Source organism: Emydura macquarii, unplaced genomic scaffold (genome assembly GCF_026122565.2).
Source record: "Emydura macquarii macquarii isolate MOO-44397 ecotype Brisbane River unplaced genomic scaffold, CSIRO-AGI_Emac_v2 contig_968, whole genome shotgun sequence".
NCBI classification, from domain to species: Eukaryota; Metazoa; Chordata; order Testudines; family Chelidae; genus Emydura; species Emydura macquarii.
This window is the reverse complement of record NW_027131105.1, coordinates 10,757,746-10,785,190: the sequence shown is the minus strand read 5'-3', so window position 1 is coordinate 10,785,190 and position 27,445 is coordinate 10,757,746. Positions and strand designations below refer to the sequence as shown.

The window sequence follows — 27,445 nt, the reverse complement described above, 5'->3', positions numbered from 1 at the left end:
TATGTTGGAAAAGACCAGACAAAAGAGAATGTGTTGGCTAAATCTAATAAATAGGAAGAGATTAAACTAAAAATCTCATACCTTTACTTGAAACACTAGTTTTTTATTTGTGGAATAACAGAATAAAATGAGAGTTAATAAAATGAAGATAGGACAATATTTTGTACTGTGGCATCATTTGTAAAATATTTTATGAATTGAAACTCCAGCTTCCATTCTCCAGATAAACTGTAAGATATATTAGATCCAAAAGATACTAGTCTTTGGTCACTGGAATAATTAGCGGTTGGAATTAGGTTTTAAGACCAAGGTCGGCTGTATTTAAAAAGTGTTTTGAGAGGAAAACTTAAATATCACATATTCAAAAACTGTCCTTTTAGAGCTATGCAATAATAGTTACAAAAGCTGTAAGTGGTACAGACTTGAAGTTGACACATTTTAAGCACCCACAGAGATTATACATGTTCTGAATCTAAGATTAAGAGACTCCAATATTTTCTGGAAAAAAATCAAACTAAAACCACAAGTTCTGATGTACTGCAGTGCCAAAAGCTCTGTAGAAAGGGTTTAGTGAGCACTTGGGTGGGAAATCTTCAAGGGACTTCAAGATGCTGCAGGAGGTGATGGTACTGCCAAGTCAGTAGGTGGCACTCTTCCCTCTGAGTCAGTACTTAACCAATGTTCCAGCATGTTGTTGTGGGACACTGTGCCGTTGGAGGTGCTGTCTTCCAGCTAAACCTAGGTTCTAGACACCTGTGGTCAATAAAAATCCCATGGCATTTTTGCAAGTGTAGGTATGAAGCTGTGGGTGTCTGCACAAATTCCAACCTGGTTAATTAATTTCTTCCCGGAATAAAAATATACTTGACATTTCAAAGTCTACCAAACATTAAAAGAGTTTGCAAGTAGAACACTCAGCAGTAGTGTACAGACTGTTGTATTTTTTAGAAAGAGCTGAAAAAGATTGTTATATCCCTCAGTTATACTTTCTTGCTGTGTTTACTTTTTTCCAAAAAGGACTTTCTATTTATAAAATGTTTTGAAGTCTGAGATCACAAAAGATCTCATTCTTAAATTATAAGAAATATCCTAGGGAAAATACAGTTCAGTACAGGATTACTGTATTTTTTAATGGTAGCTCAATTGAAACAAAAATGTAACCTGGAATTCATATTATTCCTGCAGAAGGCTAACCAACAAAAACATATTTTACCAGAATTTTGGCACCATTTTTAAGAGGCCAGTTACAAGCAAGATTCTTGAAAAGGCTTAGGACATCTGGTCAAAATGTGACTTTTTCATATCTATTTTGCACTTCTTACTACTTTGCTCTCAGCATAGACAAATTAAAGGAAGCCTCCTTTAGCATTCACAATTGCTTTGTGCATATTTGTACTGCAATATGGCATTCAAAAAGAAGAAACGTTAGAAGAGGTTTATTTATATTTCAGCACCAAATTAGAAAGATGACATCATTCATTTACAGTTCTTATCCCATGACACTTGTAATCCCCAGCACCTCATTACAGGAGACACTTTTAGGATTGCATATATCATCTTGTTTAGCTTTTGCATTCTTTTATGGGATACAGTTGAAAGGTAGGAAATTTAAGGCTGTTCATTGATAAGAAAATAAACTAATAAAATCTTAGGAGCTTCCCCAAAGGGGAAAGTTATTACAGTGTTTACAGTAACTGGATTATTATTTGTCCATTAGTTCTCCATCTTTTTCACCCTCATGAAAAAGGCCTTCCTTCTTGAATATAAATGAAAACAATCCACCTATAATTCAGATAGAGTTGATCCTCTGGTAAAATTAAAAGAAAGTCCTGCATAAGTACACACAGTCAAATGCTTCTCTCCCCTTATCCAATTTGGAGGGAGCAGAATGGCCCTATTTGTACAGAAAACGTTCAGTGCCATGCTGATGTGAAAGATACCTACACAGTGTCTCTTCTCATCTTACTAAGTTTAGAACTTAAATAGTACACAATAAACAAAAGAGCATAACGCTACAGGTCAGCACACTCTATATTCTGTTTCTAGTAAACACACAGATTTAAGATGCCTGCAGTCATTCTAAGATAAATAATTCTGGACATTTAATGAAAATACATAATAACATCTTTTCTTTCCACATAATAGGAATGTTTTATTAACATCACTGTTCTTAACCAGAAGATGAGGGTACGTTACTGCAAATCCTTTTTTAGCCCAGGATTATTTTCCCCCCGAACATGGTCATTTCCATTTACAATTATGTTCAAATGATTGGAAGGTGTCAATGTTGTTGAATGAATTGTGGTGCACTGGAACTGGAATGTTAATAGGCAAAACAGAGATCTAAAAAGAATCAGTTGTTAGTATGGAATAAGCAGGTATGCAAATGTTTTCTGACACCAGTGATGGAGGTGGTTCTGGGATGAAAAAGTTCTATCACAAATTTGTCTCACCCACCTGTCCTGGCAGTGCTGAACTTTCAGCTTCATCACCCAATAAAGGTAGTGGTGGTCCTTCAATAGCCTGCTCTATATGTCTCTGCCATGTGAATTTATTTTACATATCCACTATGTATGCTTTTTAGCAGGAACCATTTAACACCTGTAGCACAGGTATAATCTAGAACTGCTTGTCTGGGTTCAAAATTTCAGCTGTTGACTCTGGACTCTTATTGCTCTACCTGGGTCTATTGTTTTGTGCTTACATTGTTATCTTTGTTGACTGACATTTTTAAAAAAGCCTTTTACCCCTAGGTTCCACACTGCGTTACTGGAGATAGCAACATTATTTCCTATTCCAAATATACGTCATATAGTAACTCAATTACCATTGTGTGGCAACTGTTGGAAAAACATTTTTTTTTCAAGGTATGCAGAGTTGTTGTAGTCATGTTTGGTCCAAGGATATTAGAGAGACAAGATGGGTAAGGTAATATCTTTTATTGGAAAGATGCCTGTTGGAGAGAGAAAGAGAGGCTTTCAAGCTTGTACAGAGCTCTTCTGCAGGTGATCATTGTAAGATGAAACTGGTGTGCTGCTATTGCCCAAACATTCGATGTGCCGAAGACTCATATAGTGGCATTACTGTTTTTCAATACGTTAAAAAGAAATTAGCATGGTGTGCGTGAACTAATTATTTTCTTTGCAGAGAACTCAAAGGTTGTTTGGTTGTTTAAATTAATCTTCCTGCTAAACTATAGGAAGGTATGGATGGTGTGGTGCTGATTTCTTAAGATGCATACCACTCATCTTTATAAACGTTTTGAAATCATGAGATGTAAACTAAGGCTCCTTATCACTTATTTGCTATTTTGCTAGGACATGGGACATTTCATGTACTTTTAGACAGTAATATTCAATAGAAGTAGAGGTAATTGTCACATCTCTAGTGACTTTGAACAAGCATCAGCAACCACCAAAACTATACATCTTTGGAAAGGTCCTGAAACATTGATTTGGGTGTTCTGCCCACTAGAGTCTTAGGCCATGACCCTGAGTGCAGATAAATGTATTCTGCACTCTGTAGTGTACAACTTCAAGCTAATTCAGTGTCTGCTATTTTAAAGATAATGGAATAATAATTCAAATATTCCATAATAGTCAATTGACTTAACCATCCCTTCCAGTGGTTCCCAGTTTTAACAGTTCAGTTTAGAAATACATGATATAACATCTTCTCTGCAGCTTTCATACATCTTACAAATGGGTTTGGGTGAGTATCAGGCATGGAGCACCACCCAATATCAGTATGGCACCTGTGTGTCATGCTGCCTTTGCTGGTAGTGTGGGACAGTGAACAAGCAAAGGTGTATGTAAGGTGTATGCAAAGGTGCTCTATGTATAGCGTGAGCTCTGCGGGGTTCTTCCCTGTATGTTCCCAGATTTCCAGACTACCTAATGAAACTCTTTGATTCTCTGGCTCAGTGCTTCAGTACAGAGTACCATAGATAAAGACTGAAACCCATTTCCATTGCTTAGCAAGAAGTCTAATCCAAAGGCAAAAGCAGTTGTAAATGAGGACCCCCTACTGACCTTATAATTCATTGTCCTATTTAGAGGTTTCCTTCCCTATATCTCTTACCCTGGAAATAAGAGTCTGGATGTAGGCTCATTTATTACAGTAATTATCTTATAGATGTGACAAATATTAAGCATATGTTTACAATTAATATTTTGTTCAATTCCATTTTGCAGATATTTATTTTAGTACATAAACGACAGGGGGAAAAAGACAGAAAATGTATTGTATTCCCATCTCTGACAGATTCAGAGTCTTCACCAGGAAACCTGTCTAACGTTGGGGTATCTCTGGGACACTCCAAAGATTTTTCTTTTAGATAAGATTACTGGTAGTAGCTTCCAAATCTGCCACCTTCATAAGTGCTCTGTTCTTTGTAGCCTCTGTGAAGCACGTGGTGCATGTTCAACTGTTGCTCGTTTTTGCCACCCTCCTTTACTTCATATTTTCTCCTAAGCCACAGGCCAGCTCACTTTTCTTCTGTCTCACCTGCTCGCTCTGCATTAGTCATACCTGATATTCAGTAGAGCTGATCCAATAGAATAATTTTGGTCTGAAAATACTGATTTGTTGAAGTCAAGACATTCCATGGAAACATGCTGATTTTGACATTTCATTTTGAAATTTTTATTTTATATTTTAATTTTTGTTATACAATCTTATATTTATTAAATTAATTTAAAATATCTCATAAAATAAAAATTATTATGAAATAAAATATTCACATTTTAAAAAAGTCAAAATTGAAACAAAAAGTTTTGATTGTCCCAAAATAAATTTGCAATAAAAAAAAAAAAAAAATTTGTGGGGAATTTCTACATTTGACATTTTGTTCTATTCCGTACAAAACTAATTTAGGAATCTCAGAATTTCCCACAAAATTGAAACTTTGTTTCCGAATCAACTCTAGTATTCAGTTGTTTTTGCCGTTCATCCTTTCGTTGTTTAAAATGGAAATGGGAGGTCATCTCTTTAGAAAAGAAATGGAATATATGGATTTGTCAGTGACTCAGTGTTTGGCAATGCACTGGATTACATAGATGGGGCATTGTTCCAGTTACTCTGCCACCTGGCCTCTGGAGGAATTCATTGTGTGAAACACTGAGGTGATCCTTTTTAAATATTTTATTGCCCTGAGACACACAAAATATTGATAGTGGCTAAGTACTTGTTTGCCAAGAGGCTTTTTATGCATTCTACCTCTGGCTGTTCCTGCACTGCCTGTGGATGTTTTGTGGTATTTCGCTTGAGGCGACAAAGCTCGTCTACAGGGGGGGGGCATCTGTCTTCCCGCCCCCCTCAATGCAACCCAGTGGACAAATCCTATTGGGAAGCCCTGCTGTAGTATTTGTTTTAATAGTAAGTGAAAATAAGACTTCTCTGTGTTCAGTGGTCCCTGTAATTTACAGCCCCCTTCATACTGTGCCTTTATGCATGTGGCACTAGAATATATGGTATTTATCTGTTTGTTTATTTTACAAACCTCTTGTTTTTCACTTTAAAAAATTGTAAAATGTGGTGAATTTAATGGCAAGTGTTAATTTTTATATTTAACAATGAAATGTTTCCAAACAGTATTTCAATTCAAGTTTGGATTAGATTGTTTAATACTAAAACTACTTGGGAGCAGATTCCTATGATATCATTCTGACATCTAAATTATATTAATTGCACCCTCATCTATTTTCCTCAACACACTCTGGGTGAGGACTTTGAAAATGACGGAATTTTCGTCTTGGTTTGTCAGGGGCAGGTAGGTAATCTCTTGATTACAATGTATCAAGCATTGCTGAATTTATTTTAAATAATGACTACTGACAGTAGTAAGTATTGTGTCCAGTTGTAAGTGTTTGCAGGATTGGGCAATTACATAATAAAAATATTTTGGTGTGACCCAACAAGATCTGGATCGCTGAGCTCTGAGTGTCATATGATGTAAAATAAATGTAAAAGTGATTATAGACAGTGTCTTATTTATTATTTTCTGGTGGTGACTAGATTTTATTTCCTGTAAAAGTCAATAACTGCGACATGTCAAAATCCCTCAATGATTTTCATAATCTGAATTTGATTAAAACTTGTTGTCACAGATTAGCATGCTGTGCCTGTATCTGTACTACACAATCTTCTGATTTTTATGCCTGATTCTTTAACAGCTTGGTCCTAGTTAAAGAAACAGCTTTGCAATTAGCACCCCGTCTCCCCTCAAAATAGGCAAGATACAGCTTTCACCATAATCGCTTGTCATTGTTACTGTGATTGCCAATGTAATTGCAAGTGTGCATGATAACTTATATTCCGTTTAATCTGATTTTGCAATTATTCAGTAAGACATAACACACTGAAAAAGAAATATGCAGGAACTCTTGTTTTACAATGGTAAACATAAAAGTATTGGGCTAGATTTTGCTCTCTGTTACACTCCTAAAACCCAGTGAATTTACTGGGCCAAACTCTGCACTCTGCAATCCCATTTGTGTAGAAATCAATGTGATTGCCTGGAGCATTACTTGGCACCATAATTGGCTCAATGCCTTTAGTGGGATAACAGGGGTATAAATAGAGACAAAATCTGTCCCACTGTGTTCTTTCTTTCTTTCTTTCTTTCTTTAGGTCCCAGTCCTGCATCTGGCTTCTGCTGGCACACCCTTGCACCTATATAGAACTAGTCATAGGCTTGAGGGCTTAGAATTTGACTTATGATAGCATCATTAGATTTAGTAATGAAAGGAGAACAATAGGTGCAATACTATAGATCCTGCCAAGACTGTATTTAACCAATATATTCCCGCACTTAAGAACATAAGAAGCGTCAGACCAATGGTTCATCTAGTCCTGTATGCTGTCTTCTGATAGTGGTCAATGCCAGGAGCTTCAGAGGGAATGAACAGATCAAGCAATCAATGAAATTGTCTCCCTTTCCCTGTTCAGACACAGAACAGAATGAAACTGATGGCAGACAACTATGAGGATGACCATCACCACTACCATCACCACCACCATCACCGCCACCACCGGTCTCCTGGAAGGACCCAGCACTCAAATCACCGACCCTCTCCAGATCAGGTCAGTCACCTCCTTTCTTACCTTCACACTCAACCTTTTACCATTCCAAAATTTCAATATAAAATAAATATTCCAAAGAAATAATAAACAATTTAAGTAATATGCTCTTTGAACTGAAATTAATAGCTTTGGTATTTATTTCCATCACTCAGGGAATCTAAACGTTTTTCTTCCTCTTTCTGTTTGGCTTTTTGTCTGACTTATTATATTTTTCTTCCCTCTCTTCCTTTTGCTTTTGCTTTAAACTTTTAAGCAGAGTCATGATTCATCTGTTTAAATAGAAAGTTATTGAAGAGCTGCTTAGTTACAGCAACTTCAGTATTAGGCACATGCTTTTTGGAATAATTGCTATTCAAAGACTTGGTCAGTGGTTCCATTATGAGTTCTTCAGTTCAGTTGTTCCTAAACTGCATTAACTCTATTTTGGTCATCTTTGGTAAACAAAATGTAAACATTTTGTGATATACTTTAGAGTCAATTTTCAAAATTGACTAGTGATTCTGGGGGCCTGAGCCATTGTCTGCCAAACGTGAAACATCCTCAAGAGACCTTTATTTCAGAGTACTTATTCTCTAACAGTTGGAACCCATTGTCCTGCTATACTGAAAGAAAGACAGGAGACATTTGATATGGTTTTAATCAGGAATCAATTTTATTATTAAATGTGTGGGACTACCTGGCAGCCACCCCCCTTTTCCATCCAGGTCTCCCAGCCAATCCATTGCTGGGACCTTACCATCCACCCCCCCTTGTAGGAGGGTTAAGTTGGGCTATAAGAAAGGGGGGTTGGCACGGTGCCATAACAATCATAGGAGCCCCAAACGTCCCCTGTTCCATTCCTTTAACCAACACCTCCTTTTTAAGTCCTTTACCAAGCCATTTATCCTGTCACTGTATACTTTTCCTATAGAGCACCTGCACTGGACATCTGCCCACACTTATATAATGAGTTGTGACATATAGCCTACCTCCGTTCGTGCCACATGTTAACAAAGGCCTCCCTGAACCTGCTGTGGGGAAGATGGAAAAACTCCAACTCCACCTAGGCCAATCTGGTGGTAATGAAAAAATTCCTTCCGTGCCTCCCTATAAAGGGGTGGGCTAGCACAATGTCCACAGCAGGTGGCCCACAAACCAAAACTGGTATTTCACCATCTGTAGGCGAGGGAGGGTGGGTGGTGCCTCAGCCTGCTCGATGTGAAAGAGGGCCTTCACCACATGGGCTGCCTCTTTCTAAACTCTTCCACCCATTCAGGTTCCAGGGGAAGAATCAGCGTCGTCCCTTGTCCCCTTTTGCAGCACTTTGACCCTGCCCCTCGCCCATCCATAAAGCACTGTTCCCTTCATTCCGCCAGCCAGACAAATTCCCTCCCGCTTAAAGGTGTGGTGCAGTCATTAGTGTGTTTCAGTTTGGACACCCCAAAATTGAGCCACACCCTAAATCACTAGTCACCTACAAATATCAGAATTTGGGTTTTTTTAAAGAAAAAATGCAAGTTTTGATTATAATAATGATATTAAAATGTTGATTTTTTTTAAATGTGAAAAAAAATTAGGTAAATCAAACTTACTCAAATATGATTCCATTTTAAATTTCCATTAGCACAATTTCTAAGGCAATGTACATCACCTTGCCTATAATTTTAATATATAATATTTGGTAATTTTATTGTCACCCAAAAAATTTGTCTTTAGGAGGCTTTTTTTTCATGCTGGTTCCCCAATTAATGTTGCAGTAGATAGGGAAATAACTGGTAAATGTCAGATGTTCAGTCTGTGTGATCTTGGATTATAGCCATCCAAATAAAGAGGATACCTTGACAATAAACTTTATGGTTTTGTTGTGTTTAAGATGGATGTGTTTTCAAACAGAAATTGAGGACTTTTTGTTTCCTGAAACACTTAGGCCCTGCCTGCAAGGATTTAAGCACATGTATAACTTTATGCATATAAGTTGTAATTAGCAGGACTACCAATGCACGTAAAGTTACATACATGTTAAAGTCTTTGCAGGATTGGGGTTTTGAAGTAGATTTCTGAGAAATTCATTGAAAACTGCGAAAGAGTTTGCAGAATGTTTGGGTTTAAAATTGCCTGTCTAGTTTAGCTCCTGTTTTTATATTAAAGTATTATTACCAAAATATATTTGATCCTGATTGTGAAACTTTAAGGATTACAAGTTTTATTTCTTTTCCTTTATATTATGTTATTAAAATATCTTGTTTTTCTTTTTTGCCATCTGCAAAATGTCTTCCTTCTCACTTTATTTTACCTCTGGCTCTCTTTTTCCTGCTTTCTCCTTCCCTCACCACTAACAAGAAGAAACTACCGCGGTGGGGTGGGCTTAATGAGAGCCAGAGGATGAGCACAGCTAGACAAGACAGCCAAATTCAGCAGCATCTCTTATTGTGCTTCTGGGTGTCAGTCTTTAGATGAGATGGTTTGTGAAATATGCAATATATTGAAAAAGAATAATACAACACTTTGTTCTGTTGTATTTTAGACACTTGATGGCCCTCAGTCATCCTCTGATGAGACTATACTTAGAAGTAGGCTGCACTGATTTGGATATTTTTGATGTAGTAACTTCAAATAGGATAGTGCCCTCTTTTCTGTACATAGGTTAGTTATTTCATGACTCCTGCACCACCCAGATGCTGCTAAGTGGTTAAGTGAGGTACGCAGGGACTACTTTTCTAAACCATTTACCAATCAGTAAATTATTATTGCTACCTCCAAGGGAGAAAGGAGGAAGCGGGGGAGGGAGGAATTGTGACTCAGAGGTGTCACTGTGACTCACAGTGCCTCTCAGAGTTACAACTGTACTGCTGGCAGTTTACACGACACCAACCTTTGTTCACAGCTATGCTTAGTCACAAAGAGACTTGATAAGAGCACAACCCATACATTTTGCAGGTTGCACAATAAGACTGCAGCTCTAAAGCTGCATTGTGAAGAAGTCACACATTTTATATTCAGTAAAAAAAAAAATCGTAGTCTTTAAAAATAAGTATTTTACATTGGAGTTATGGATTTTATAAAAATTTTCTACAGATGCACTGACACTAAAGAATTAACATGTCCCTACCAAAAATGTTATTTAAATGCTATGTAGTTTGGGAAGTCTAGTAAGAGCCTGGCCTCTTTCATTGATCCCCTTCTGCAAAACTCCAAAGCAATTACATACTTTTTACAGGGTTTTTTTTTTTTAAGTATATGGATGGGTATGATATCTGCCCTTTTATTATTTTTGTTATCGTAAATAACTACTACAGTTACTGTAGTAAGGACCTACAATTAAAAGAAGCTGACCCTGAAATGATTCTATTTAACAAAAAAACCTTACATTTCAAAATAAGAAAATATGTGCCAAGCCACAGCTTTCAACAGCATTTCCACTGCAGCCAGGTTACCATTAATAATCCCTTCCAAATTCCAATGGAATGTGCTTAGTAAAGAAATGAAGTTGAGTGTGCCAGCTACAGATGAAACCCTCTGGAATGTTGGGCTTGGCTATTTAAAATGAACATAAGAGACTTTTGCAGCAAATCCAGTGCAATAGGTGAGTGTATGGGAGGGGTTTAGAAAAGGTGGCAGGGATGAGAGAAGGACACAGGAGCTGTTCAAAGGAAGAGGGAGGGTGGCAAAGTAATAGTATATCCAGACTAGGAAGAAGCAGGGAGGAGTTCAAGAGTAGCAGAATAGGAAGAGCAAGATTAAGTCATCAGCCATAAGAGGAAGGGTCTAGGAACAGCTAGACAACAGAACATAGTAGAAAATTCAAAGGAGGACAGCACAGGGTCCAGAGCAAGAGGAGGAAGAGAGCCTGATTCTGATCTCACAGTTCTATTGACAATATGGTGTCACACAGGGTTTACACTGGTGTACGTGAGTGCAAAATTTATCCCAAGAACATTTTGTAGTTCATTTATTTTTGCAGGTAAGTTATATAATTGTATGAAAAAGACGGTGTGGTTTGTAAAAACAGCCAGGTAATATACAAATGTTAAGAAATTGAGACTTTTCAGCCAGTGAGGGATGGTAGTATTGTCAATAGTGACAGAAAATGCAGGGGAAAAGGTGGGAGGAAAGGTAAGGAGTTCACTTTGGACCACGCTAAGCTTAAATTGATGGTGAAACATATATGAGGAGAGAGGCTGAGATGCAGTATTAGACTGGTGAGAAGTAGAAAGGTAGATTTGTGAGACATAAATGAAGATGGTTATTGAAGCCATATGAGAAATAAATAGAAATAAAGGGTGTAAAAGAAGGAGAGGAAGGATGCAAGGACAGAACCCCTATGGCCCTCTTCTGGACATGAGAGATGCTGAAGAAACAACCAGAGCGAGGTAGGAGAACTAGGGCAGAATGGAAGAATGAAAGCCCCGGGAAGTGGATAAGATGTCATGAAGTACAATGATCAACACTGTACAAAGAAATCGGAGGAGCCCATGAAGATGAAGTAGAAGCCTTAAGATTTGGCTGATTTGGCCAGGAAGAAAGTACTTGGGACCTTAATGTGAGAGGTTTCAGTTGAGACAGTGAAAACCAGAGTGGAGTGGGGTCCAAATAGAATTCAGGTCAGGGATGGTTGACTGACAAACACATTGACTGAGTTTGGATATGAAGGAAAATGGGCCTTTATTGGAGAACTGCGGGGGGAGGAGGAAGAGGGTTTGTGTGTGATGGCTGAGGTGTTTGAGGATAGACGAGAGCAGAACATGCCTGTATTGTGAGAGGAATCAACCCAAAGAGATTGAGAGATTGAAGAGGGTTTACAACTGAGTCATTAGAGAAGAGGGAGAAAAGAACAGAGAAGAGGGCATTATCAGCATTGATGGAGAGGAGATCGGAGAAAGACTGGGTGGAGCAGTAGACGGCAGGTGGGTGATGTTGAAGGAAATGAAGAATTGGTCAAAGAGAGCTTGGCCTGTGAGAGGTAAGAAAAATAAGATGTGTTTGGTGAAGAGAAGGTTGAGGAAGTGGCCATTTAGATGATGGGAAGATGGGAGAGATCCAGAATTGTAGGTCAAAAGAGGAAGTAATGGTGAAAGTGGAGTTCATTGGCTGAGGCATCAGGGTGGAAGGTGAAATCACCCCAGGTGAAAGTGGAGGAATATTAGGTGAGGAAGAGGTAACGCCAGACATCAGAATCAAAGCAGGTGGATTGAGAGGAGGTAATGACAGCCACATGCAGAGGGAGAGAAGAGAGGAGCTAATGGATTGCTGGTCAAAGTAGGAGAATGAATGAGAATGGGGAGAGTTGTAAACAGTGATAACAGTAGAGTAGCAGTCTGATGCCACTACCTGATATTTGGAAATGATTTGGAGTGAAAAATAGGAGAAAGAGAGGCCAAAAAAGAGCAGCTACAGAGGCAGAGCTGAGGCAGAGCCATGGAAATCCTGGTTCTTGTGGGTGGGAAGAGATGGAAGGAAGGAGAGATGAGCAAGCTGTGCATAGCAGTGGTCTCTCTTTGTATGGAATAAGTATTCCAGAGTGAGCAAGAGAAGGAGATGGGTGTAAGGTTTCAGGGGGCAGCCAGTGGTGTGGAGATAGTGTCAGAGATGGTTGTAAGGCTTGAGAAGCTGGTGCCTGGGCAGACTGTCAAAGACTTAGGGTGCAGAAGTGAGATAAGAATTTGTGGTTGTGTGCGAGCACAGGGATGGGGTAGAAGTGGGTGGACTCAGAGCAGTAAAGGGGGAATGAAGAAGGGATGTAAGAGAGAGACGACTGGAAGTAAGGGAGAGAAATGAGATGAGGAGGAAGGGGGAGACACTAACGATGGAAGATTATGCAGACAAGGAGCAGAAGAACAGGAGGTAACAATAAAATGGAGAATGAATATATCACTAAACAGCAAGATGATAAACTGATGGTACGGCAGTTAAACAGTGGCAATTGGTTAATTATGCAGCAAGCAAATGAATAAATCCATAGGCTAATCATTGTCAAAAGAATCTCCAACAGAACAGCATGCTAGCTATGAATGTGAGAGAACTAGCCATAACCTGTGCTTACATTTTTCAATTATGAATCCTTTTTTCTTTGCCTGCGATCTGTTGTTATTTGCCATTCCATACAGTACTCTTTGTTATTGAAGTTTAATTGCCATGTGGTTTTATTTTCCATTCACATGCAAATTCTGGATATGTGATTTTTGGTGACCATGTCCCAACATGCTGATAGTGGTGTGAAACCACAGAATAAACTGGGAAAATAAATGTGTAAATGGTCAAGGGGCATTTTTATTGTTATAAAAAGAAAAAGATGGTGCACATTGTAACATCTATGCAACTTAACAGGAACTATTAGTTACTCTTTCAAGGTTTTCTACCAATTTTGAAAACTAAGCAGAAATTCCAAAAGATAAGGCAGAACTTCTAGATAGAAAAGAGATATTTGAAATACACACAATGTTAACTTTGAAAAATATGTTTGTCTAATTTATATTAAGTTGTTATTTATGATTGTGAATGCTGTTAGTTTTATGTGTGTATTCATATATAGAGAATTTATCTTTTTTGAAAACATTGATATTATATATGGTGTATGTGAAAAAGTGTGTGTGTATGTTTGCATGAGAAATTAAGACTTTCTACCCCATAGCATATATTTGGGAGAGTCAGGCATTCTCCACCCTCTGTATATGCTTGTATATGCATATACATGCTGTAAAGAGAGAGGGTGTGTTATCCATCTATTTGTAGATAACATATATACACAGCCTAACAGGTGAATACACACACTCATATTTTTCACATGATGCTGTTTGCTCAAGCTATTTGTCTTTAGTTTCACATATTATATTTACATTATAGATGCTATGTCAGGGCAAGATTGAGACTTTACAGCTCACCGTGAGTAAGGAGAAGTATGTAGCTGTGCTGCCCCAGAAGTAACCCAGGGTAGGAATTGTGACTCCTGGCTACTCCTTTACAGGGTGTAGTATATCCTCCCCTTCAACCTGATCAGATCCACTGGGAGAATAGCCAAGTCTCTACCCACTCCCTGCCCCCTTCCCCTCACTATCTGCCTATCTGTTTGGGGAAGGAGGGAGTACAAATATACAACCCCAGTTGGACCCATATGCCTAGACTCAAGGTCCAGGGAAGCCCTAAGAAAGGTCCATAGGCATTAGGGATATTCTTACTCTCCCATACTCCCCTGTGTGGCAGCGTGAGAGTCAGACACAATATGTACAAAAATGAATGTTGTACCTCTGATTTTTATTTTTATATAAATACCTTTCTCAGTATTTATTGATATTGAGTAAGTGGTTCAAAAAAGTAAAACAAATGTATCCTCAGTACAGTATTTGTAATTTTCATCTCTTTCATTCAGAGCTAGCTGTTAACAAACTCTAAAACCTTTGTATTTAATTTCTTTGATTCTTTCCCTTCTTTCCTTGAAAGTTGGCACTTTACTTAAATTCCACCTGGAAACTTATTGACAATCAAAGCCAATCTTGGAGCATTGGCGTAATGTACTCCCAATGTGAAATTCTTCTTAAGAGCATTCAGAGCTATCTTCAATTTCCAAGTGGCTGTAATGTGGGTAGTGCCATGACTGCATTATAGCAATCTAATCTTGATCATTGGAACAAAACCCCCATGGGGGATAAATTTGATCTCCCAGGTTTGGAAACTCCTGACCCCTTATTCTTGTAAACACCTGCAGGGAGCTTCCTCTCCCACTATCCCCCACACGTTTCATCCACCCCAAAGCCTCAGAAGTCTTGTCACCCTTTCTCCTGACCCCCATTTGCCAGTGCTGCCCCCAGGAAGAGGAATCCACTTACCTTCACTTCTCATCAGAATCTGTTTGGAGGAAGCACCAGCTGATTGCTTTCTCTTGGACTTTTGGGGGAAACTGCTAAAATCAAAGGTAGGCAAGGAGCAGCACACTCCTAGTCCCTGCCATAACCTCTTCAGCGACATTGCAGCCCTTTTGTGCTCCCCAGTCTATAGGGAATTAGACTGTAATGTGTTGGCAGACCTGCCAGTTATCACAGAACTTATGTGACACAAAGTCACCTGCACCAATGCTGTTATGCCTGCCCACATGTATGGTAAAATTGAGACACCCTCCTCCTTTCAATACTTTGTAGTCTACAGGAAGGTGATTCAGACCAGCAGACTGAGTTCTATTCCTAAATTTCCATTGGCTGCTGATAATATTTCTGTGTGCTTCACAACCCTTATTATTAACTAAGGCACCACATCCCTGCCTTAGAAGGAGGCAACTGTCATTCATTCTTTTACAGATAAGGTAATTGATGGGCTGTACCAGATCATTTCAGGCTAAGATGGGAATAGAACACAGATTTCTATAATCAGAGACTCAATTTTCATCCTCTTTGCCACATTGCCTTTCAGAAAGAATGTGATGGTCTCTCTCTACTGACAGTCTGCTCCTAGAGCCAGGAACAGAACCTAAGAATTCACTCAAGCACTCAGAAATTATGACTCTGACCCATAAGATTTTAAAATAACATTTTGGGTGCTTTTTCTTTGCCTTCTGGTTTTAGAACCTTTATGGTACACTTTGGTCATGTTTTGATGCTTTTCTCTGCAATCACGAGGGTTACAAATGTACTTTTATTAAAAATGAAATCTGAGATTCTCACATAATCACAGGATTCCAGGTGCTGGGGCTTTAAAAAGAAAACAAACCACCAAATATGGTAAGAGGTGACAACACTGCTTTCCAGAAAGTAAGACTCTTTCTTGAAGGTATAACAGTAGCATTTACTGGGGGGACCTTCACACTGCAGATCAGCGAAGGTGCAGTGGAATATTCCTCCTTCTAATATTTACATAGCCATTAATGCCTACTTTATTCTAAAATGGGGACTGAACCAACCCTTCATCCAACCTCCTTCAGACTTTGGGGAAGTTTGGATTTGGGTTCAAACCAACACTTCACTGCAGGTCTTTTATATTTGTAATAGTCCAGATGAAAACCCCAAATCCAAAGAGCCCTGAACTTGGGGGAAGAACTCATCTGGATCTGAATTTTGTAGCTCAGGCTCATCCCTGGTTTATTCTAATACGACAATGCTGTATTTTATATTTACATCACTGTGTTACTTAATGTCTTATAAGCCGTTTAGTGAAGTAAAACCCTATGTATATGTGAAATATTTATTATGGTTGTTATCCATAGCCTTCTATTTATAATTATAATAGCTATATGAATTTTCATATGCCTTTTAAGTATATTAAAGTTGCACTTCTACTGGCAGATGAGGTAGAGTGCAGAGAATAGGTTTTGCTGTCTATGTTACCTCCAGAAGATGGATTCTGTATATTGAAAAATTATACCTATTCTTTGCTTAGAGAAATACATTTATTTTATGTTTTGAGGTATAATGAATGTGATATAAATGTATACATACTGTCCTGTGTGTATATTTATATATAGCTATATTTATATGTCAGCTATGCAGAGTCTTTTCCACATATGGAAGAATTTCTTGAGATCATGTTTAGTTGTAGAAACCTCTCTCCATCACTTCCCCGGAGTGTGTGTATTAGGATATACAGTACTTATATAGAGGTTTACATTTATCTTACATTGCTTAGTACAAAAATTAACTGCCACTAACACTGTATAAAGTAGGTCTACAAAACAGATGAAAGAAGCAAAAAAAAATTCCATTCTGTAACTTACAGTAACTTGATAACAAAAATTGCATATCTGTTACTTTTAATGTTGTTTACTTATGCGAGATAGCATGTCAGGCGTTCATTACAAAGGAGATTATACATTTTTGCATTGTAAATCTGATTTAATGGACCACTTCTTGTAGGAAGCTTTGGATTTATGCTTCATCTAGTGACAAAGCTTTAAAATATATAAGTACACAGGGAAACATCTTATTCATAGTATTGTTAGTATGGGAGTGATAAAGTCGGTGGTCACAAGCAATACGGCCTACTAATTTATATTTGGGTACATCCTAAGTATACACAAATAGGCCAAATTATGGGTTTTTTTAAAAGATCCTCCTTATAACTTGCTGACTCTTTATTAATTGTGACCGCTTTTCTCATTAACAGATTTGAAAATATATCTGTGACTCCATTAGGTAAAGCTGAAGGAATTTAAGATTTATTCAACTTTCTGAATATAAAAAAGAAACTCAAAATGTGAAGCTCCCACAGCTCTATTCACTAAAGATTCAAATGAGTCTTCAGTCAGTCTTTTCCCATTTTTTAGCCACAGGCTCAGTTCTGCATGTCATTCATGCACAAAACTCTTACTTAAATCAACTGCTGTTCCACATGCAGATGGCTGGTGGGATTGGCCCCAAAAATATATTTGACCTTACAAGTTTCCTGTGAAGTGACTAACACATAAAACATTCTATGAGTTGTTATAAATATTTAAGGTTTCCTGAGTTTAAAAATGTAATTTAAAGACCTTTTATTACAAAGCAAGTAAATGTGTACATCAAAGGAAATAGAAATAGCTATGAGGGAATGAATGTATGTATGTATCATTGTTTGCAATGTCTCAGGGCCTGTAGTTACGTGTTTAACGAACCATCGTTAGCCACAGACAACAAGAAGAGATGATATTAAATCAGCCTTTAGGAAGCTAATTCAAGAGATGAGCAAGTTATCACCAGATTTACTTACCCCACATTAATTCTTAGCATGCATGTAACATGAAAGGGAGTTGTGATGAGCCTTGTCAGGTAGGCTGTGAGATGGTACACTTCAGTATGATAATGAATATATTTTATACAAACTCTCCAAGCACTACAAGTTAAGCACCTAATCATGCAACACTGGAGTCCTTAATTAATTAATTAATTAATTGCCATTAATTTCACTAATGATCAGAATCAGTGAGCCATCATAACATCATTAAACAGATCTTAACAGCAAGCAGTGTTGTAGTAAAGCCAAGTTAAAAGATTTGTACATAGATTATCAAAATATACTGTGATATGCAATCACTAGCCATTTTTAGAAATAATACGTCAAAAATAAAGACATATTTTGGATTTCAGATGCTTTTTAGCATGTGTATAATTGAAAACTTGCTTTGGATTTAACATTTTGGATGCCATTAATCTGTAATGCAAACTGGTATCTTAGCATTTAAAACCCTATAAACCAACTGAAATATCAAGGTTTAAAAAGCAGCTAATGTACACATACATTAGTCAAAAATTGCTTGATTATGGTTTATTGTTTGAAAAGTCCGTAGATTAATGACTCTCTAGGGTATACATTGACATGAGAGACTAACACTTTTTTGGGTGCAAGTCTCTGATGGTAGTGATTGCTGGGGCATTTTTAAAACTGTAACTTTCAATTTGCACCACAGTGCATTAAGAATTTGTTGACTGGCAATTAACCTCTCTGTGCTTCAAAGAATCATAGAATCATTTGGCACTGACTTATCTGTCTTCATTGAATTATCAATCTCTAGCTCATGATAGAATATCTTTCTTTTAAAATTAATGAACACTGGTCCTGATTCTTCAATATCTTGAACTTTGGGTAGTCATTTATACCTAAGCAAAGGAACTACAAGGTGAGTGTAAAGTGCTACAGTTCTGGTTTGGTACTGTTTTATACCACTTCGTACAAGGTTAAATGATTATAGAAGGTGTAAACTAGTAGAGAATCTGTCCTTACATTTTTAACACAAACCATTGTTACTAGATATTACAGGGATATGAAAAATCACATCTTAGGTATAATTTATATGGATGGTGGTGAATAGGTCCTTTTAATATCTCTTAGTGAGCCCTATCCTCTGTCTACTTATGTTAAATTCACTGAGGCCCAAGATTTACAATTATTTTTAAAATGAGATTGTCACTTCAGTGTAATCCTAGTAAATTGATAAAAAAGAGTTCACAATAGCAAAGGCAAAAATTGTAAATCCTAAAGCATCGGGATATTGGAGATTCTGCAGAGTGGACAAAAACTTTCAGCTCTTGTCTGAACTACCCTCTAGCACCAAATGTTTTTAGGTCGATTCATTACTGTGATCCAGAGAAGCCATAATTAATATTATGAGTATGGACACAAAAGTTAATATAATGAGTAAATGAAAATAATTTTTTTCAGAGATGTTGACTTTGTGGACACTGAGCCCTGAGTATGGTGAGCATGTGTCTTTGATCATAAAATGCTGGTGGTCTTCTGTACACAGTTTGGGTGTGGGGTAGGAAGTGGAGAAGTAGTATGCTATTTATTTTCTAGAGAAGCTCTAGATCAAGTCAAAATAATGCCAGAGTAGATTTTTAGATAAGGTAAACTGAGACTTTCTTGATGTTGTTTTTCATGTTAGAAAAATAAAAATCCATCTGAAGATTTTGGCTCATTTGCGCATCATAATAGATAACTAAATTAACTTTCCCAAGCTGATTAATGCATATAGAAAAAGAGGTCTTGTTACAGGTGTTCTTACAACAAACTAGGTGCAGGGAAAAGAAAAGGATAGAAGAGGAATTTTATTAAAATTGATAGATTCATAGATTTGAAAGCCAGAAAGGGCTATTGTGATTAATTGGTCTGATCCTCCAGTATAACACAGAGCAATGGTACATCAAACCCATAATTTGTGTTACAGTTTGGGCCAATCTTTTAGAAAAATATTTACTCCTGATTTAAAGACCGCAAGTGATGGAGAATCCACCACAGTCATAGGTAAATTGTTCCACTGTTTAATTGCCCTCACTGTTTTAAAAAGAAAAGGTGCCCTATTTTTAGTCTGAATTTGTCTAGCTTCAGTTTCCAAACATTGGATCTTTTTATGCCTTTTTTTGTTAGATTAAAAAACATGATCATGGCCTATAAGTACCTACCTTAGGATAAGATTTTTAATACTTCTTAAATCACTTCTTTACTAGTGGCAGCATGAGACCTTTGTCAAATGTCTCCCAGATTGAAATCCCACAAACAATTTGGATAAATTTACTCTTTAAAAAGAATGATTAACTCAGTCTAAATTAAGTGGCAACCCTATTTTTTAAAATTAAAACTGAACAGATAGACAAAGCTTGTGAAAAGAACCAAAATTTTCAAAAGGAGGGGAAAGATATGAACAGAACTGTGAATTCAAGAGAAATGTTTAATAGCATAATTTTTTAAACAATCATAAAAGGCAGATGAATACAGTAGCAATCCACCTGCAACAAACTTCTGTTTCAATCCAATTACATGTAGTTTTATTCAAACAATAACACATGAAAGTTACTCTATACTGTAGTCAGTGGTAGTCACGTGAATAAATTCAAGAGTAAAATTTGCCCCATAGAAATTATTCTATTATCACACCGAAAATATATTTTGCCAGTCAAATTATGCAGTGAAAAATACACAAGTGCAATCTTGTGGAGTTTCTGAATTCTGGCTCAAGTATTTCTTACATAGTTCACACTCTGGACCTGTTCTCCTACTGATGTATATGCAATACTATTGAACAGAATATGCATTGTACCGCTGTACAATAGCTCAGTACAGTAGTTTTAGTTTTAGTTTAGCAAAAATTATAATAGCACTGAGAAAGAAATTGTCATATAAAGATCTAGTTCAACTACAGTGTCTCTTAAAACCAAAACCTGCATCAGCGTTTGGCTATGCTGGAAGATGAACAGGAGCCACTGGATGTGGTTTAATTAGACCGCAACTTTATTCTTAAATGTATGGGAGTACCCAGCAGATAAAAGTATAGAGTGCAGCTGATTCCATAATTATTTCAATATATACCTGGGGGGCTTCCATCAGCCCTCCCCTTCGCCCATCCTGGTCCCCAGCTAACTCAGAGCTGGGACCTGACCATCTCGCCTCGTGAATGAGAGTTAAGGAGAGGCTATAAATGAAGGAGGGTTGGCTCCTTGCCTTACCACTCATAGGACCTCCAACCCTCCTCCCCTGTTTCCTCTTCTTTAAAGAATTTCTCCTTTAGATCCTTTACCAATCAATTTTATCTGATCACTGTATCCCTTCCCTATGGAGTACCTGCACTGGATGTCTGCTCCACATTTACATAATAAGTTGCGACATCATAGCTTAACTCCAGTTTCATGTTCCCTCCATCTAAGCCCCCATCAAATCTGCTGTGGAGAAGGCAAAAAACCCTCACTTTGCCATGGCCAGTCTGGCGGCGAGGGAAAAATTCCTTCCCAGCCTCCCAAGAAAGAAGCAACTAACACGATGCCCACAGCAGATCCTGACAAAACCTGGTATTTCACCACTCACATGGGTGGGATGGTGGGTGCTGCTCTGCCTGGTCCAGGGAAAAGAGGGCTTTTCCTGCACCATATGGACCTAAGGGGATGGATCAGCATCCCATGCTGACCTGGTCTGTAGTTTCAGCAGAAAGTCACTCCCTGGTTCTCTAACCCTTAAAGGGGCGCACACCTTTTCCAACAAGCCATAAAATGGCTCCAACTGCTTAATGTGTGATGAGGTCAGTGATGCTGCTAGCCAATTGGAGGCCCTAAATAGGAATATTTTGTAAGCCCCCCCCCCCCCCCAAAAAAAAAAAAAAAAAAAAAAAAAAACACATACTAATGATTTATAGGGTGTCCCCTTGAGCTGCTCAGGGCCCTAAACAATTGTTTAGCCTGCTTATGCTTAGTGCCTGCTCTGGGTGAGGTCATTCTCCAAATTTAGATGTTCTGCTTTCTCTACTGTAATGAGACACACACACATGTAGGGAGAGTAGAATATGGGCATTGAATTCCATGTTATGGAGGTAAGGAATGAACATTTTCTATGTTTGTATCCCTTTTCTTTACTTAAGATGCCAAATTTTGTTCTCTGTTACGTGGGTACATTTCCTTTTGAAGTCCATCGGCATAATACAATGAAGAACAGAATTTGGGCCATAATTCTTAATTTTGAGAGAGAGAGAGAGAGAGGATAAAGAAGAAATTAATATTTGCCTATTGAAAAATTAACAGTGGACTAGACCAGTGTTTCCCAACCGGTGCGCTGCAGCACACTGGTGTGCCTCAGGCCTGAGCAGGTGTGCCATGAAATTTTTTAAAAAACTACTTGAAGAGTTCTGGATTGTCTCATGAATATTCATGAGTTCATTTGGAGGCTATATGGTGGTGTGCCTCAAAATAATTAAAGGTATCAAGGTGTGCCATGGCAAAGAAAAGGTTGGGAACCACTGGACTAGACAGTAGAACAGCTGCATGTGGTTAGGGAGGGTTCCTTGGAAACATGGACTTCCCTATTTTTGTTGATTTCTGAAGGGTTTTTTTTTTTTAAGATATCAACAAAGATTAACATAATTTGTGTTTCCTCGGATTACTCTATATGGGTGAAATTTTGTAGTGTTTTCTTACTCTAGCAATACTCCTATTGAATTCTAAGTTCATTCAATTAAAGGCAATAGTCTGAGTAAGAGTAACTCCTATAGAAGTCAATGGGAGCTATTCATATCTTGTCACCTAGAATCAACCCCAATGGGAGTTTTGTAAGATTTGAACCTGCACTGAGAATAATAATATTCAGACATTACAGTTTCTTTACTGCCTGTTATAGTTGTGCAAACCTTAAACTAAGAAATATTCCAAGTTAACTTTACAGGAATTTACCCACATTTCTTCTGTGTTAAGTGATAGCTAAGTTTATATTTGACTGTCAGATTTCTTTACTTAATTCAGCAACATGGAAGACATCTTTCTTAACATCTGGTTTTTAATAACAGTTGACATCTGGGAGCTCTTTTTTATTCCTAGAATGGGCTAGGAACAGTAGTGATACCGGCAATGTATATTTTAAAGCTAAAATTCCTGTCTGTTTCAATCATAATTAATTGCCACTCATTTTATTTCTTTTTTAGATTAAATTAAGTGCGTGCAATTTACATTACACCAACTAGTTTTCAGTGTTATGAAACTGTAAAATTTCATGTATTTTTTTTTATTTCTAAAATATGAATGGTTGGATTTAAAATATAAAAATTTATAAGATAATAGTTGTTTTTTAAATGTTAAAATAAATTAAACACATATTACATGAACATGGTATATGCTGATCTGTATACATAGATATCTGAGTATCATGTAAGAAAAAAGATCAGGTAAAATTATATATTATAACTTGTTTTATCTTCTTCCCAGTATTCACACATGTCTAATTCCTGCATTCATTACAAAAGTCCACAAAGACGTGTAGCATGTGTACCTATACATGTCTCACGGAGTACAGCGATTAAGAAACATTCTAAAAACTGTAATCTGCAAATAAACATATTCAGGGAGGAACATTTCATTTTTTTGATGCACTTTTTTGCCTCAAGCCTGTAATAAATGGAAAGAACACTCTTCTTTGTTAGAGCAGGATCCAAAATAATGATTTTTTAAAAAATATGAGTTTCTGAAAATTCCATCAGCAACTGTTACTGAGACAAGCAAAAAAATCTACCATAGTAACCTGAAAAAGAGCAAAGAAACTGGCTTATAGTATTCCAGCAACATACGGTATTTAAGGCTTGGTTAAATGATATATTTGATTGATTATATGTTAGAAAAGTATACTTCACTAAAAAGAGATTTTTGATTCCTCAGCAGTTTTTATTGTATCCTTTAACCTTACAGAATGTGAGGCTGTTTGATTATAGTAATTACTTCTTTGCTTACTTATGAGGTTTAAACTGTTTATGCAGTAAGTGTGGATTCACATCACGCGGAAACAATCAGCTTTTAAAAAATGTAATCTTTTAATATTTAATCTTATAATCCACTTTTTGACACAGTGATTTAACTGGGTGGGAAGACTGTTTTACTTCCATTGTTCTTGTTCTGGTTGCTATAGACGCAAATTCTCTGATGTATAGGAAAAAAAATTGTTCCGTTGTTTATGCTGCTTAAAGTTCAAAACTTTTTTCTTTGTAACTCATGTTTTTAACAGCCAAGATCACTGTCCCTTAACATGCACCAAGGTAACTAACCTTTTCTTCTTTCATTCCAATGCTAACATCTTCTCTGTGCATCTCTAATATCTGGCACGCAGGATGATGAGGAGGGTATATGGGCATAGCCATTCCTATAAACGAAAGTTCCAGTTTTGTTCTGAGGGGTGAGAAACCATCTTTTATATCTATTTCAAGTTGCAGTCTAATGTTGTTGTTTTAATTTTAAACTGTATTCACAGACGTGTGTCCTGAAATTTGTCTATGTACTAATGTAATGTTTTCTTATGTGCCATGGGGAATTCGAATTATGTGCCATTTTTGGAACCATGATGCCTAGCACAATATAAGTTTTTGGTTTTTTTTTTCAGTTTCTACCAGTTTAATATTTTAAGCACCTATTTCATAATGTATACTTCCAAAGTGCTCTTTTCCCAATAATTTGCATACACTGTTATGGACTTCCTGTGAATAGTGGCATTCCTGTCACTAATAGAAATAATGACAACTTCCAGCAGTAAACTTTAAACTGGAGTTAACCTGCCATGTTACCTCAGCTGGGAAAGCCAATATAAGAACTCAGAATGTTTTTTACAGATTAAAAATGAATGTTGTTTAAAATACTTGGCACATGTTAGATATTGAATCCCATAGGAATATGATATCTTCATCTGCATGAAGAAATGATGCTAATAAATGAATGATGATTTTGTGAAAATTCAAATTGAGAAGTACATGCTTGGTGAGGAAAGCTGCAGTCTTCTCATACACCAATTCCATTCTGACTCAAATAATATGACAGATGACATTCTAGGCTGTGTCCATGAAGTTTAAGAATAGAAAAATGTAGCTGCTTATACTAATAATTTTCAACTATGAGTATCCTATTGTCATTACTTGTTAATTATGTGTTCAATGCGTAGCCACTTGTAGGTTCTTGCCTTGTAAGTTATATTTAACATATAGCTCAAAATAGGGCATTGGCCCTATGATTATGACATAGGGCCTAATTCTCATTTAAACTAAGGACACTTTACAACACTCTGGCAGTATAAAGGGGCATTAATGTACAGGAAAATCAGGCTCTGGGTTTACGTGTGCAAAACACTTCTAACATAAGTGACGCTTTACACACTGGAACAGTCCTATTAACTTCAGTGGGAGTGTTTATGAGAGCAAGGACTACATACACGAGTAATGGTTTGCAGGATCAAGCCCTCGTTGAAGTGGCCTATATTACTATTTCGATTGTTCTGGTGTCCGTCATCAAAAAATGGAAAATTACATGAATTAATTGTGATTTTATAAATGGCTGTATAAAATTTAGTGACATTACTCGAAGAGACTCTCATCTACAAAATAGACATTTTCCTCATGACCGTAATTTCTTGTTACTTGAAAGTGAACGTGTATGTATTTAATGTACCTAATGACTGTAAGATGATATGGAATTAGTGATATTCCTATTTAATGGTTTGTATTTTTTTTTTAAAGAAAATGTTAAAACTCCACATGGCACAGCAAAATTTAACACCCAAGAATAGTAAAATAAAATGATTATTCTGAACAGTGTGGTACCAGTCAGCATCTGTACAAACCAAACTTGCATATCAAAATATAATTAAAATCTTATTGTAGTTTTTTTTCTGATGCAAGTTAAAATGTTATATTATGTAGGTTTATAATCTATGTGTGTATAATGTATAATACACACACAGCCTGTATAGTAACACTAAAACAGCACCATATTCTAACTACTTCTGGTCACAGTTTCCTCTCTTCTGCTAATAAGGTTTCTGTTAAAAAAACAAAAAAAACAAAAACTTTAGTTCTGTTTCACATGAAAATTTAGTAGAGGTCTGGGTTTTTGATGTTTTCATGTTGTGCTGTGAGTAATTAGCAAGTGCTGTTCAGCTAAAGTTGCATACTATTTCAATAAGTTTCTTCTGTGATTTACAAGTAGCAGAGTTCTCAACTGTTTGTCAGATTCCTTTCTTCTGTCTTGGGTATGTAAAGCAGATTTTTGTTTACTTTTCAGGCACACATGTATTTCCAGTTTTAAAAAAGCCTTAGTCTTACACTTTTTTGTTTGGTTGCCGTTGTGATTTATATCATATTGTTATATTTCAGAACACTGATAAATATCTTATTTGATCTTTCTTTCCAAGCCAGCGTAGGCTCGGAGTGCTGCAAAGGTAGCAAATCATACCCCTGGTGGGAGGTAGTGTGTCACATACAAAGTGATTTCAAAGTTAATCCCATTCAGACCTCCTAATGCAGAAGAATAATGGTTTTAGTATGGGACCTTCGGGATAGGTTATCATAAGGTGAAACCTCAGGACATAGACCACTTCCTAAGGGAAAAATAACTAATTTGGGTATTCATTTAATATCAGGTTTTTTAAATTAAATGTGAGTAATACTAAAGCATTTTATGTTCATTTTGCAAGAGATGTAAGTGTTTTATTTAATCCAAACAGAGTTCAAACAACACAAAAATAAATAAACTTTATAATAATGCACTATGTCCATAAAAAAGAAGAAAGCTAAGAGCTTGATTCACCCCTATGATCATAAGAGTGTGCAGTTTGACCCCACTCTGCCTGCAGGAGGATTTATGTCATATAATGTATAAGGCTTTACCATCTTCTTTCTCCTTCATGGATTAGAATGGAGGAAGATTGTTTTAAATTCTCATGGATTCTTCAGAGGAGTCCCGCTAACAGATGTTGCCCAAGATGGTATAGCCTCACCCCACCTTCTTCCTGACTAGCTCCACTCACTTTGTAGGGTGTGCCAGCTAGCTCCTGATATACTAGCAGAACAGGAGTTGAGAGTGGCTGACTTAGAGGACATTTTGCCAAGAGGCCTGCAGCCTCTATTTTGTGAGGGGTATGACTCAGACACCTGATCGTCTAGTTTATGAGAAGTGTCTTCTCTTCAGTTTCTATTAGATATAGATTTTCTGTTAATCATGATATTGAAGTTGTGGATACTGGATATTATATCTGGACAGTAAAAAGTTTCTGAAAGAAACGATACTTTAAAAGAACAATGACCATTTTGAGTGTACCATCCAGGAAGCCTAGTATTTGTAAACCAGGTCATTTGTATAAATTTATTTTGCACAAAAAGAGATTGGGGCTATATCATTTATCACTATTGTTGTACTGTATTGCTAGATTTTTAAGAAATATGCTTGTTAGAATTCATTTAAGGTGCTATAGACATAAACTGGAATAAATACTGTCCGAGAATTAGCTTTGGAATTTTTGAATCACATCTCTTAGTGATTAAAATAGGACCCAAAAGCCTTGAGCAACAAGCACATGTCTTGGGTGGTGGTGTGATGCATAAGGCCGAAGGCTAGGTGAATTTAATAATTAAGAAGAGTAATAATCCAAGTAAAAATGAACATTGTGGAATGTCTTATTGCTCTTAAAAATAGAAATAATGAAAATA

General features: G+C 36.9%; 1 protein-coding gene across 6 annotated transcripts in view; it reads left to right on the top strand.

The window, feature by feature from the left end:
- ERC2 (ELKS/RAB6-interacting/CAST family member 2) overlaps positions 1-27,445 on the top strand; it is a 685,232-nt gene that overhangs the window by 572,330 nt on the left and 85,457 nt on the right. For 5 of the 6 annotated variants that reach the window (XM_067544466.1, XM_067544470.1, XM_067544472.1 and 2 more), the window contains one exon: positions 6,949-7,083. In XM_067544466.1, the coding sequence (XP_067400567.1) occupies positions 6,949-7,083 (135 nt within the window). Of the gene's footprint in view, positions 1-6,948; positions 7,084-24,084; positions 24,232-27,445 lie in introns of those variants that run through there. The other variant, XM_067544469.1, reaches the window with a different exon arrangement.